Source organism: Branchiostoma floridae, chromosome 7 (assembly GCF_000003815.2).
Source record: "Branchiostoma floridae strain S238N-H82 chromosome 7, Bfl_VNyyK, whole genome shotgun sequence".
Lineage (NCBI taxonomy): Eukaryota > Metazoa > Chordata > Leptocardii > Amphioxiformes > Branchiostomatidae > Branchiostoma > Branchiostoma floridae.
This window is the reverse complement of record NC_049985.1, coordinates 9,629,715-9,644,308: the sequence shown is the minus strand read 5'-3', so window position 1 is coordinate 9,644,308 and position 14,594 is coordinate 9,629,715. Positions and strand designations below refer to the sequence as shown.

At 42.9% G+C, this 14,594-nt stretch overlaps 2 protein-coding genes across 9 annotated transcripts in view; one reads left to right on the top strand and one right to left on the bottom strand.

Annotated features, from left to right (window-relative positions):
* Positions 1–2,794, top strand: part of LOC118419298 — a 41,043-nt gene extending 38,249 nt beyond the window's left edge. For all 8 annotated transcript variants that reach the window (XM_035825649.1, XM_035825654.1, XM_035825650.1 and 5 more), the window contains one exon: positions 170–2,794. In XM_035825649.1, the coding sequence (XP_035681542.1) occupies positions 170–1,811 (1,642 nt within the window). In that variant the 3' untranslated portion in view covers positions 1,812–2,794. The remainder of the gene's footprint in view (positions 1–169) is intronic.
* Positions 2,795–3,447: 653 nt separating this feature from the next.
* On the bottom strand, positions 3,448–14,588 carry LOC118419125 (mucin-17-like). The gene is made up of 7 exons (XM_035825433.1): positions 11,279–14,588; positions 10,787–10,944; positions 10,462–10,579; positions 9,418–10,108; positions 9,073–9,227; positions 8,697–8,846; positions 3,448–6,440 (listed from the first exon to the last, which is right to left on the bottom strand). The coding sequence occupies exons 1-7, from the start codon at positions 14,475–14,477 to the stop codon at positions 5,071–5,073; spliced, it is 5,841 nt and encodes a 1,946-aa protein (XP_035681326.1). The 5' UTR covers positions 14,478–14,588; the 3' UTR covers positions 3,448–5,070.
* Between the last annotated feature and the right edge of the window lie 6 nt (positions 14,589–14,594).

Genomic DNA, 14,594 nt, shown 5'->3' with positions numbered 1-14,594 from the left:
CTCTAGAATATTGACGATAGTGGACGAGTTTATTGTACCTACGAGAAACAATAAATCTTACTGACTTATGCTCTTATAGACATGATGGCTATTTAGGCTTGTACCAATTTTCATTTCTTGCAAAATAATTAATCATGTTTTAATTATTTTGTATTTATCATTTTTACAGCATGGCTGGCCCACCGATGGAACCCGTCGTTCCCAGCCCATACACCGGAGCGTTACCTAGCAACGTGCCGGGCAACGCCTACTTCCATCCGATCCAGCAGCCCTACAGTGTACAGGAGACAACATTCACACAGGCGCCACCTGGGCCAGAAAACTACTCCAACAATAACGCACATGTGTACATCCTGGACCCACGATTTGAAAATCACAGCCCCACACATTCTAACAAAGAAAAGAGGAAATCCAGAAGCCCTGTTAGAGACTCCAAAAGCCCAAGGAACTCGCCCAACAAAAGGCAGCTGCCTACAATGCCAAAGCCACAAGGTAGAAAACTACCCGTCGCGCCGCGGCCCGCGTTTTATGCCGACCAGGAGATGCCAGCCGCGGGGTTGTCACACGCTGCCGTCACAGCGTCAGATCCACAGTTAGCACATGCGACGAGAAAACTGAGGCGAGAAAAAAGTGAGAAGAAATCTCTGACGCCAAACATATCAAGACGGAAAAACAGAGTAGAGAAGTTTGTGTACCAGCCCTCGCCGTACAACTCACTGGACAGAGCGATAACGACCCGCCATTCTAAACGTAGTAGTAAGCACAGGTCGAAAGGATCCGTGAAGAAGTCAAGAACAACTGAAAATTTTGCAGCCCAAGTACACAGTCCCTCAGATGTACCGTCTTCAACGGACGGCATGCGCAGCTCACAGGAGATAAGAATACGGGGACCTTCCGAGAGACGGAAGGGTCATGGTCATAGTCATAGGCTGGGCAGTCAGGGCAGTCTGGGGAAAGCCTCCTCAAAGGCAAGTAAGGAAGAGCTTCATAGATCATCTCGGGAACAATTGCCAAAATATCCAGGATCTAAGTCACCTGATAAAAAGGTAAGCGAAAAAGGACAAACTCCGGAGAAAAGTATGGAAGTAGCACAGGTTGTTGAGAGACGGGAGTCTTCACCTGAACACAAGAAAATCATATCCAACCCGTCCGAGCAGAGGAAAAGTGCATCACCTGACAGGAAGAGTCCCCAGAAATCTCTGGACTTACGAAAACTTGGTAACGAGCACTCACTGTATGAACATCTTGGTTTGAACGACAAGAAGCCGAAAACGGGGCGAAGACTTGCGCACTACGCCGCACAGTCTGAGGATAGTAGGTCCCAGTTCAGCAGTGAAGGGTCGTCGGCGTACGCCATGACCATGACACAGAAACTCTTTCACTTCGACGATTCCGAACGGGATCAGTACAGAACTTCCATTGGTCCAGTCGGGGAAACCGTGTTTGAGGATTTGCGAAAAAGCGCAGATCTCGATGACGTGGTGACCCCGAATGGGCACGTCATATCTGGCGCCACTGAGGACGCTAAATCTCCTAGCAACGGTGACGTCAGCTCCAATCACTCCAGGAGACAACTCCCTAGGACGCCGTCATTAGATATAGATGGTAGAAAGACTCCTCACGACCAGGTGTTTGTGGACAAGACCCCTGATCCTGAATATGATTACTACATGCCCGACCTGCCTGGATCCTTCCTAAAGATGGACCAAACTTACATCGGGCGCCCTAAGCCCATAACAACAAATCAGAACGAGCTGAAAAATATCCAGGTTCAGTTGGAGAGCTGTCCCCCTGATGCCGTCCGCATGTAGATAGGGTATCATCAGAAGACAGTACAATGCACAATGCACCATATATGTTGATGATACGTTATTAGAAATATCAAACTTTGATCCAACACAAACTGATGTAGAGAAAATGAAAGGGGTCTATCCTGACGGAGAACTGTACAATATATCCCCACATTTCGGTTATCCTTTGTACGTAATAAATTTAGATGAACTGTTCAGCCTTACTGGCTACGATAGGTCATTACTTCGCCACAGGAACATGTGATGTGCAATGTGCGGTATAAACCTGTGTATGCGTCCCTGTCGTTCATGTGTGAAAACCTGTTGTATAGAATCATATATCGGGCGTAACATGTGCGTTAGCACGACTGGGAACCTTTTCTACACGGCTCCATCATGGATTTCATACTGTTTGTGTGGTATGGAATCATATATCAGACGTAACATGTGCATTAGACTACTGGGAACCTATTCTACCGCTCCATCATGGGTTTTATACTATTTGTGTCAAGAATAACTATAACCAAGAACAAGCTCTGCGGATGTATCAGGTCATTTAGACTGTTGGTTGCCCACTTTAAGACGCAATACCTATTCTTCTTTTTCCGTACTCATAAAGTGCAATTTTTGTATCCAAATTGTTACTGAACAGTGGGGCAGCGGCGATCCGAGCACTATTGTGAAGATATTGTTGGCAGAATCTAAATGACAGAACAGCTGAACCTGTATCAGGGTTGCACGTCAGAAATGCATGAGTTATGTTGCAAGTTTGATCATGGACCTACGAACAGGTCACCAATTGCCGCATACAAGTCCTTGAATGTGCAAGATGTGTATGTATATATTTCGTGTTGACCGTCGTAATATTCACTAAGGAAGGTCTACAACGCGGTCCTTCAGCCGTCAAACGGCATGTCTCAAGGAAATTTCGAAAGTCACTTCTGACAGACAGGAAACAGCGTTACACACAACGTTTGTTGCAATAAAGTCATTGGTACACCATGTTTCTCGTGATTTTGGTGTTTCTGAAAGCTTGTTTATTGTAGTAATGTAGGGCAAAGTCAGACCTGTCGCACAGAGGCAAATCCACATGTACGATCGCACTTTGATGAAAATGTAAGGATTACTCGTCGTTTCGAACTTTTGCAGAAAATAGAACGGTTCTTCTGTGGTAAATGAAGACTACGCATATTAACGACCTTATACCAGTATTCAAGCGAACGATCGCGAATGGTCCGGTTCATCGTTCAATATTACGTGTAGGAGTGAGAGAACACGTGTTAGAACACTAGTCTCTACAAGACTGACCACGCTGGCTATTATAGGGAGAATAACTTGCCAGGGGAGTTATGCTACCAGAGGAGTAGGCCGGCCGCGCAGCCTTAGTGAAGACTTTATACCCTAGCCAATTTGCCGACTTTTTTGGCGAATTCTACGATCCCCGTAACTCCATAGGAAGGCCTGGTGGAGGCGGACTCCACAACTCTTTGGAGATAATAGTAATTATAACCCCCTCTGAAAACGTTGGCAACGTCGCTAGGGGTCGCATCATACATACGTTTTGAAACTTTCCGATTTCATATCAAGTAATACTCCTTCTGTACAAAAACAGCCATTGCATTTCTTCAAAACAATAATACGAAGAACCACCAAAATGTCCACAAAAATACTATACTTTATTTTACAAGTGCTTGGAAGGCAGTGTCAATTGTTGCAGCTTAATTGGTAGGTAAACCGTAAAGGCAAATGAAGGAAGGCATGGTAAAATCATGTGTCTCAGCCATCATTATTGATTATATATGTTGATAACATGCTGGTCAACATCAGTTTTCCAGCTTTATGTTGTAGTACTTTGCAGCAATTTCAAAACACCCCATGAAAGGGACACATGTAGTTTTATACTATCTACCCTATTCATTGTTTATCATAACCATCATTCTTACCATTATTATGTCAAATATTTTACATGTTTTCACTTGTTTTACATTGTTTATACATTCATCCTACAAAAATACTTAACCGTGTACATCAAGAATGCCAAATAGTTTATCAACAGATATGAGAAGTTACTTTTGATCAAAGAGATTATACTTATAGCCTCCTTGTTTTGACGTTGCAGGGACAGCCCATACCTTTTGGTGTGGCTTACCCCTCTAGCTACTGAGAGTGCATTTTGATGCAAACCAGATAGAGAAGTAGCTTTAACATTTTTCATTCATTATCTACTACTCCATATTATTCAAATTCTTGACTCTTAACTTCAGCACTCAAGATGATTATGCAAATATCTTCTATTATACAGATATACATTTTAATATTCTTTCTTTGCCATACCAGCACAATTGACTGAAACCTTTTTTTTTTCTGGTCAAATTGCAAGATCTTCAGTAATACCCTCCTGTACAAATAAATGATTCTGCCACAATTGAAATCTTATCCTCGCCTCTGGTAGTTAATGCTATTTTCCTACTATAAGGCACTTCAAACATAAGCATATTTTCTAAAGCACTTGTACTTAACACAGTCCTGACAACAAAAATATCATATTAAACAGGCATTTTGAAGACAAGATTATTAAGTATACAATATACTTGTCTCTATGGCACTTAGAGCACTCTAAACATTATCATTTGAAATCTGACATTACAATAATTTGCTTAAATTATATTTGCAAGCAAAGCTCTACTTACAATGAAATGATTAAACGTATTAGCAATAATATTGATAGAACTAAATTTAGATCACACCATCTGCATATTAAATAATCTTGGGTGAAAAACAAATTGCTTTCCTTGCTAGGTAAAGACTTTGAACAAAGTACATAATACTGAAATGTAACAGAAGTAAGCAAGACCAACCTATACAAACAAAAGAGAACAAAATCTTTTGGCACAAATCCTGTGCCATATCATCACTTTGCAAACCTCTGCCAAACATAATTGTCTTCAAAAGGAAGGTAACATTATACAGATTATGTGCACATTGCTGTACCAAATAATTATTTCACTTTCCACATTGGAGAATTTATATCATGTCAATAAGATATGTCAACATACTAGTATTGACTTTGGCAAGTCTTTTTCTGATCCAACAATTCAGAGGAATAGCAGAAGATCCATGGGGCAGATACAACGAAAGGTAATACCATGATTAAATAAATCACTTTCACTGTACATGTATATGAAAAGTGAGTTCACGTATAAAACCAAGGAAGAAATCATCGGCTTGGTTGGACCTATTGATCTCAACACTCACCTCATCAATTAATCTATGATTTTCCTTATGCAGTGCTGACTTCCTCTTGTTCTGTTACGTCACTTTTGGCAGCTGAGTGGGTACCCGTGGACTTGCTATCTCCTTTTTCACCAGTTTGCAACTGGTCTGCTTCTGTTGCTTTTGATGCACTACTGTTGGATGAATCCTCAGACTCTACTGTTGTATCCACATTTTTGCGTCCATCTATTTTCTGTAATACTGCTGTTGGGGAGAGTGTACCACTATACAAGTGCTGGGTCCCAGCGTTGGGCTTTTTGCATTCTGACACTACTCCACTTGTTGCTCCCTCCAGACATGCTGTTGGACTTGCTCTGGGCCCATTTCTTGTCCTGGGCATCCCAGCCCCCTTCAGCTTCATTTTCGCTGTCAGAAATCCTGACTCATCATCTTGTTCCATTTGTAACGTCGTCCATCGGGAAAGATCTTCTTTCACTGGGGTCACGTCCTCCTTAGGCGCTGGGGCTGGTTTGGCTGGGGCAATTTTGGTTGGGGCGGGGGCAATTTTGGTTGGGGCGGGGGCAATTTTGGCTGGGGCGGGGGCAAGTTTGGCTGGGGCGGGAGCCAGTTTGGCTGGAGCGGGAGCCAGTTTGGCTGGAGCTGGGGCCAGTTTGGCTGGAGCTGGACCAGGAGCCAGTTTGATCGGCCCTGTACGTGGTACATGTACCTGTCCCTGGACTTTGCTACTGAACACGGTGCCCACTGGCAAAGTGACTACCCGTGGTGGGCTCTTCATCACTTGGCATTCTTTTACTGAAAGTGGTTTCATTGTGATTGCTGGGATAGACTTTGTCGCAGATGGGGAGACGGAAGTAACCGCGGTGGTAGATGTCACAGAAGATACCATTGCCACAGGTGTAGCCAGGCTAGTTTTTTTGTCAAGAACACTGAACCTCATTGCTTGCCCTATACCTTTGCTGCTACCAACTTGAATAAATTTAATGGCCGTGTTGGAAGTTGCTGGTTCCTTCTGAGAGGCCACTGAACTGCTACTCAGTATAGGGGATGAAGCAACGGATACCACTTTTATTGCCTGTTTAAACCCAGCATTTCCGACTGTACTCATTGCTGGCACTAGATCTGAAATGGTCTTAGTGCTTGTCAGGTGAACTTGCCCCGCTGTTGTGATGGGATGTGCCACACCCTGGGCAGGTGTTGTGGAGCTGGAGGCCCCCTGGATGGGTACCGCGATGACGCCACCAGCAGGGAGGAAGTCACAGTTCTCCAGGAAGATGGGCTGTCCCCGGGGAGCATTGCTGGAGAGCTGGAGGATGGGCACGTTTGTGATGGTGGCAGCCTTGGGAGCACCTGCTGGGACTATCTCTATCCCACTGGCACTCATCTTTACACAGCTGGTACTGGTAGTAACACTGCCACCTGTGGAGTAAACAGGACAGTATAAGCATACTGCAGTTAGAAATCTCTAGCCTTGTGGTATTGGGACAAATGAAAACCGCAGCAGCTTTCTAAGTAACTTGCATAGTTTTCAAACCAAGAAAATAATGGATATCAAAGATTCTGGGAGAAATCTTGTACATGCAGGGAGACAGTTTACAATTTTGCATACTACCGGTACAGCAAATTTTCCACCAAAGCACCCTTGTACAGTCAAACCTGTATTAGCGGCCACCTTTGCATAGCGACCACCTGGCCATAGTGGCCACTTTTTGTCGGTCCCTTGGATTTGTAATGATTAAGAAATAGGCTTAGCGGCCACCTGTCCAACGCGGCCACGGCCACACGATTTTAGGTCCCCTTGATACAGAAACACTGCCTATTGCAACCATACTGCAGCCTTATGTCACCCTGCACCGTGTTTGAAATTGTAGTTTGCAAGGATTTGGAGTTCCTGACAGGGTCATTTTGGCGGTAGCAGAAGGTATGCATGCCTTGGGCATTCAAGTGCAAGTCTTTGTCGGTGAATTTACCGATCAAGACAATGTTACTTGGTGAGAAAGATTAGTAGAAACTGTAATCATGTGTAGCTTGCTCATGGTCAATTGATCAACATTTTCTCTATAGTGGCCACCTGTCTATAGTGGCCATATTTCTCCAGTCCCTTGAGTGGCCGCTATAGACAGGTTTAACTGTACATGTATTCATATATTAACTAGAGTTCGGGGACCTCATACCTCCATGAAATATTTATTGCTTTTTTGTGGATGGTATGTATGTTTATAGTCGGTTGTATTTGAGAGTAATGGTTATAAATGTTATGGGAAAGTAGTGGTGTATCTATTTAATGACACAGAGGATGTCCATCTGATTAGTAATTATTAAAATGTGACACTTAATTGTGTAATGTGCGTTTAAGAGGTCGACGGCATATGGTAGCGTGGTGTTCCTTAAGCTTGATGTTTGGCATTTAAACTGTCTAAGGTTGTCAGCATTATTGAGGTTCGACTATGTGCCTCAGAGCGGTGTGGTGGGAGGAAGTTGAGAAACTCAGAAAGAAGAAGGGATGTGGCCAACTTTAGTCAGATGGTGATTTGATTTTCCACCAATATGTCATAACATCAGCTGTTCACACGGTGCAAAAATGAGATGCATACTTTCCTCTGATAGCCCTACATCAACTGTAAGATGAATACTTGGCGCCAACCCCGTCTGCTAAAAAACAAGTACCATTGGCTACGAAAGAGACAACTAACAACTGTCCCTTATCGTAACGAAATCAGAACATCTGTATCGCCCATAAAACTTCTGACACCCAACCCATCTAAGATGAGAGGACCTAATGGCATTTTAATCACCATACCTGTTAAGCATTACCGTTAAATGTACCATCAACTTCTTACAATTATACTTACGCTTCACATCTCCATGATATCCTAAGCAGACATAAAACTAATTATCATATTAAAAAAACTCGGGGTTCCCCAAACAGCTGTCATACAAATCACCTCACTATCTGCTTGGAGCTAAGCCCATTAACAAACACTTAAAGCACGATGCCTGTTCCAATATATCGCAGATATAGGGGGGATTTCTGATATTATTACATCGATTATAACGACAGATACGGCGCCCAAAATCACATCGATTTGAGCTTTCACCACAGCCCACCAACACAACAAGTATGAAACCAATCCATCCAGCCGTTCTTGAGTAATCTTGTACACAGACAGAGACACATAACAGAAAATATAACCTCCATGACATTTCATGGAGGTAACTACTGTGCCAACTGTTACAAATATTTCAAACAGTCCTAAGCAGACATAAATAGAACTACTGGAGGTTCCCCAAACAGCTGTCACCTCACTATCTGCTTGCAGCTAAGCCCATTAACAAACACATACAGCACGATGCCTGTACCAATATATCTCAAATATAGGGGTGATTTCTGATATTATTACATCGATTATAACGACAGATACGGCGCCCAAGATCTCATCGATTCGAGCTTTCATCACACCCCACCAACACAACAAGTATGAAACCAATCCATCCAGCCGTTCTTGAGTAATCATCTACACAGACAGAGACACATAACAGAAAATATAACCTCCATTCCATGACATTTCATGGAGGTAATAATGTGCTATCCCTGATAATGATGTGTTTGGCCAACCTATCATGTTAAACAACACACAAGCTAGTTGTCTGCCCAAGAATGCCAAATTTTCATACCCTTCATATTAGTAGAGTCTGTTGTCTCTTGAGACTGCGTTGGAGTCTGTGGTCGGGTGGTCCTGAGGATGTTAGGTTTCTTGGCCCCTGCTGCTGCAAGGGTTGTCAGGCTCTTCACAAGTCCACCCTGGATTTTGAAGGTCTGAATTCCTAAAGAAGAGGACAACAACTTGCAAGTTTATTGTTTGCTGTTATCACAGTGTTAGCATGAAACTTAGTTATGTGGCTGGATGTTAGTCAACAAAGATTATGGGATTTTCAAAAGCATTAACAGCAGAAATTCGAACAAAAAAAAAAGGATAAACTTCAACAACAACAAAAAAGACAGCAACAGGTAATACCAACACGAAGGCAACAACTGAATTTGACATTGTACCTGGCGATGAGGTTCCTTCAGCTGAACTCTTGCTGGGCCTGCTTGAGTCCGGGGCAGGTGAATTGTCTTCCTTACTGCTAGCAGTCTTAACGTGAGAATCAGGGAGATCCTGTGACTTTGCAATGTCCTTACCAGGGCTAGGTGTATCGTTGTTCCTGCAGAAATGGTTGAATCCCATTAAGTCACTAACAAACGTCAATGGTCTAAAATGGTTGATGTTTCACACTTTTATATCAACTCTTTTGCTTTTTCAAAGCACTATTGTCACATTCTGTACAATACAGAAAAACTGTAAAACTGACCTTATCATCTCTAAACAGAAAACACCAAAGATATATAACTGACCTGCTTGGGTGAGTCTGTTCCAGGTTACTCAGTTGCTGTGGAGTAATGGTCCTCTTGTTAACATTGGTCTTCCTAAAAGTACTCTTTCTGGCCTTCTTTCTTAGTCTCCCGCCCTGTGCATCTGTTCGTTTGGTACCATCTTCTTCATTAAGTTTCCGCTTATTTGTGTCCTGTGTTTCCTTTTCCACAGGTTTTGCTCTGGGGGTGTCTATCTCCATCTCCGGGTGTGCTGTATCTTTCACAGCTGTCTTCATCATTTTGTCCTCTGTCTCTACTTCCGGCTCTGGTAGCTCTTCCCCTTTTTTAAGTCTATCCAACTGTTTGAGAAACTCCTGTTGCAGTACAGATGATTCTTCTTGTGAGGCATCAGGAATCACGTGCAACGAATCTGACTGATTCTGGCTAAGTTTTGGAGGGCTTTCTTTTCTTTTGGAGCTGGAGGCAATCGGACTGAATTGAGGCTCAGCGACTCTTGGGGGTCTGTCTGTTCTTTTCGAGATGGAAGCAATCTGACTAAACTGAGGCAAGGTGATTTTTGGAGGTCGTTCTGTTCTTTCAGACCTGCTGTCATATTTGCTCTCTGAGTCAGTCTTTGTGCCTCCTATATCACAACTCATTGATTTGTCATCAAAGAAGCCAGGTTCCTCTGAGGGTAGCATGAACTTGTTATGCAGCTCTGCTTCACTATGCACTGTGGAGCAAAACACAGAAAGTAGGATGATAAAGGGGAATCCGCAATGCTATCGAAAGTAGATTCAGCTAATATATCAATTTCTGGCACAAACCATCCTTTCTCCATGGAACCAATAGCTTAAGACAACAGCTGTGGTGGCAAAGGTGAAATTTGCACATTTCAAATGAAAACCCATTGAAAAGAAGACCAGTGAGAACAATGTCTTGTTGGAAAGTATTACGGAACTTTCATAGTAAAATCAATGCAAGATGTGCCATTGTTTGTCAGGTCATACATATGAATACAATATTACAATAGTAGAGATATTTATTCTCATCAATTTGTCTCTAAAAAGAAGCAGGTATACTTACTTGATTGTGGGCTGCTTGCTATTCTCTTGATGAGCTTCTCCCGCTGAGAAAGTAGATGTAGTTTGACATCCGTCAGCCGATTTTCATCCCTTTTCAACTTGTCAATCACTTCTTTGCTCTGTGGGACATTTAAAACCGTAGGAACAATGCAGTTATGAACAATGTATTTTTGGTATGTTACCTCTATTATTCTGGACAATGTTAACTTAGTATAATGCAGAAAATGTATTAGAAATGCAGAGCAGTGCCACAATGTTACATGTCAAAACAAATGCTTTTAAAACTTATAAATAAAAGTGAAGGATACTTTTGAAAACATATATACCTTTCTAAGAACATGGATATTAGCAACCCTGTCATCTTCCCTCGGGATCCCCAGCAGGGCTTTTAAGTTACCGAACAGATCCTTAATCTCTTTTCTCCTTCTCCTCTCATTGGAGATATGTAGCAGTCGGCTGACCCCAAGCCTTCTGTCCAGTAGGGCTGTTCCAAACGGACATGTATCAAAATGTGTTATAATGTGTACCAAGACTTATGGGATATTATTGCAGAAGATTTCCACCTCAATCCCCAAAACTCAGCTCTATGATCAATCGTGATATATGCTTACAAATTTACAATATTCTTAACCTTCAAAGACAATACAAAGACACCTTATATTCAACTGGTCTCAAGAACCTCAATAACAGAGTTTGATGATTGATCATGACAAATGCTGGCAATCTTTTTAACTTTCAAAGACTATAATACAAAGCTATTATATGCCCATATCTATCCATGAAAATTCTTTTTAAAAAACAAAACAATTAGGACTTACTTTTTTTTGCCTCTGCTGCTTCAGCCATCAGTTCCTCTCTTCCCTTTTCAATGAACTCAACATCATCTGGTTCAAATTCTTCCATAACTGACTTTCTCTTTTTCTTTGCCTTCAGACTGTGCACAGAACACTGTGGATTTATCACTTCACCACTTGCTGCAATGCTCAAGCGAAGTTTCACTGCTGCAGGAGTGTCGTCTTCTTCATCGTCATCGACTATGTCCACAAGATCAGTGTCCGCTTTCCGTTTTTGAACTGAAGAAGGAGCTTGAAGCCCATCAACATCTACATTGTCTTCTTCTGAGCTGGCAACTAAAACTTCATCCTGACTATCTTCACCATTTTCACCTTGATCGTTTGACAAGGCTTCTTCACCTTCTTTGACTTTGACTTTGTTTTGCTCTTTAGGGATAGTCTCATGATGTTGGTCTGTACTTGTGTGTGTAGCTTGGTTTTCCAGCCATTGATTTTGCTCATCAGTGGCAACAGTTGGCACAAATATCCCTGATGTGGCAATCTTCTTAGGGGATTCAGTTTTCTCAGGCTTTTCAGCAGCATGACTGCCACCCGTGGAGTCTTCGCTCTCCTTACTGCTTTCCTTTGGAACCATTTCCATTATTCTATTATCTGACTGATCTATTGCCTTGTCATCAGCAGTGCCCAGTGCCTTGTCATCAGCAGTATCAACCTTTGGCTCTGAAACTTCCTTGGATTCCTCTACTGATGTTGAATCTACAGGAGTTTCAGGAGACTCATCTACAGCTTCAGCAGAATCTTCTTCACTTGACAAGTCTCCTTTCCTGGAGGAACTGTCACTGGATGAGGTGCCATCGTCACTTTCTTCAGATGACTCTGACTCATCAGCTTCAAGAAGTGGATTCTCAGGAACAAATGTACCAGTCGAGGTTACTCTTTTGGCAGGATCAACATTACCTGCCTTTTCTGCTGATGCTATTGAGGCAGCAACCCTTGTGATGAGACTGTCCAGAGGGTTTTCAGGAATGAATGTACCTGATGTCAACACCTTAGCTGACTGGTTCTCTTGAGAACTGTCCGTTTGTCTAGTCACTGTTGTACTTGGGTTATGGTCCAAATCATTGTCCACTATGCTGTCTGCATCTTTGTTATGGCCTGTCTGGCTGGCAGATTCCTGTTCTTTGTCTCCAGAATCTACAGACACACCTTCAGTCACATCTTTCTGCTGGATACAAGGTAACTTCTCTTGTACTACTGCACTTTTACTGTCTTCAGTATCCTCTTCCCTTTCTTGTGTGTCAAGTTTTGCTTCACCTGCCTCAGTCTCCCTTGCAACATCATCAGCATCTCCAATGGGACTAGAAGCAAGATTTTCTGGCGGGTCCAAAGATTTCATTTCTACTTGACTTTGGGATTGCTTCTGTAGAGTTGCATCAATGTCTGATAGGATATTTCCTTCCTCAGTGGTTTCCAAAGAGGCATTGTTCTCAGTGGTGTTCTCGTCCATGGGTTGCTTTAGTTCTTTGTCCTCTGCAATTGCTTCCTTTGAGAGTGATTGTTTTTCCTTTACATCATCAGACAATAAAGAGGCCAGTTTTCCTTCACTTTTTGTGCTGGGAACATGAAATGCAGAGTCAGATGATATTGACAGCCTGGTTGGGGTTACTGGTTTGGTGGACACAGATTTTCCTTCATCATGGTTTGCAACTGCAGTTGTCGTCACAATTTTGGTTGATGTTGGAGTGTCATCTGAATGGTAGCTACCTGATGACTGGGCTGCCTCTTGCCTTTCACATTTGTCTGCTCCTTCTGTTGCCATGACTTCCTCTTTTGCACCTTCACTTTCATCATGTGTTAATGTTTCTGATTCCCCTCTTTCTCCTGATGATTTCTCTGGAATCAAAGGAGTACCTAAAGATCTGGCTGGTGTTGCCATGTCATCTGAAAGTGCTCCTTGTACTTCTGAAGATGCAGATGCCTTATCAGGTACAGTTTTAGAAGATGCTGTTGGACCTGTAGCTGTATTGGGTGTATCAACAGAACTTTCAGCACCAGAGACATCCACGTCATCTCTCCCTGGTGCTGAACATTCTATTTCACTTTCAACTGTCGAGATTTCTGATTTTTCAGGGGTTGGGGGTTGACTGTTACTGTTTGATGTCGGACTCTTATCCAAAACATTACCAACAGCTGACACATCCCCCTCTGAAGGTACATCAGGAACATCTTCTTGTAGGGTGCTAAGCTTTGCCTCTTTACTCACAGCTGTTGACTTACTGAGTTTTTGTTTTGCCTGTTCTGCAGTCAATTTCACTTGTATGTTTTTAGCAGTGGGCACTTCCTTTTGTGCAGCATCGGCCTGCTGGTCTGCCTCTGAAGCCTGTCCCATCATTGGAACAGCTTGGTTTTGTACAGCATCATCTGGATTGGGTGTCGCTTTTACTTCAGCCTGGGGTGTTGGAGGTGGGACTATAATTATGGGTTTACCAGCCTTCAATGGGGCTTGCTTCCAAATCTTCACTCTCGCACTCTGTATTCTTGGAGGCAAAGTCTGAAGAAGATTCGCAGGAAGATTGTAGATCCTTCTCTCCTGACTTGGGCCCATAACCTCAACAAAGAAGTCAGCAACTTGGAAAACACGAGGCAGAGTGAGACTCTGACTTTGTTGAGCTATCATCTTAAGAATAAGGTTTCTGGCACTGTCCCAGTTGCAAGTGGAGATTATTTCAACAAGTTTAGGAGAATGCACGATCTGCTGTGTCTGTTTTCCAGGACCAGGGGAAGGGTTGGTTGTTTTCTGTTCAATAAGAATAAGCTGACTTTGTGGATACTGTGGAACAGTGACCACTGGTATCTTTCTGGGATGCCCTGGTTTTGTGCTGACCTGTGGAGGCTTTGTACTTGATGCGACACTAATGGCGGTTGCTGTTGGGGTATTGCCATGTGATGATGTATGTGCTGGGGCTGACTGTTGAACTGTTGCAGCAACTGAGGGTACACCTTGTTGTGCTGCTGACTTGGGTGGTGTGAACTTAGGCAGAGCTTCTGCCCCTTTTTCCAATCTTTCTAACGTAGAAGAAACTGGGACATAAACTTTGGGTGCATTTGGGTTAGCAGCTGGCAACAACTTCAGTACAGTGGCTTTTGAAGGAATATTTTGTTCTGGTGGTGTGGATGAATTACCTGCTGCAAGGGCCCCAATAATGCCAGGCCCAATCTGCATGGTCCTGCCCAGCCATGGTTTCTCCTGTCCTGAAGCGTCTGGCTTATCCTGGGGAGTTGCAGCTTGAGACTGAGAGGTATTTTTGGGCTTGAAAACTTTCACACATGTATATTTTTG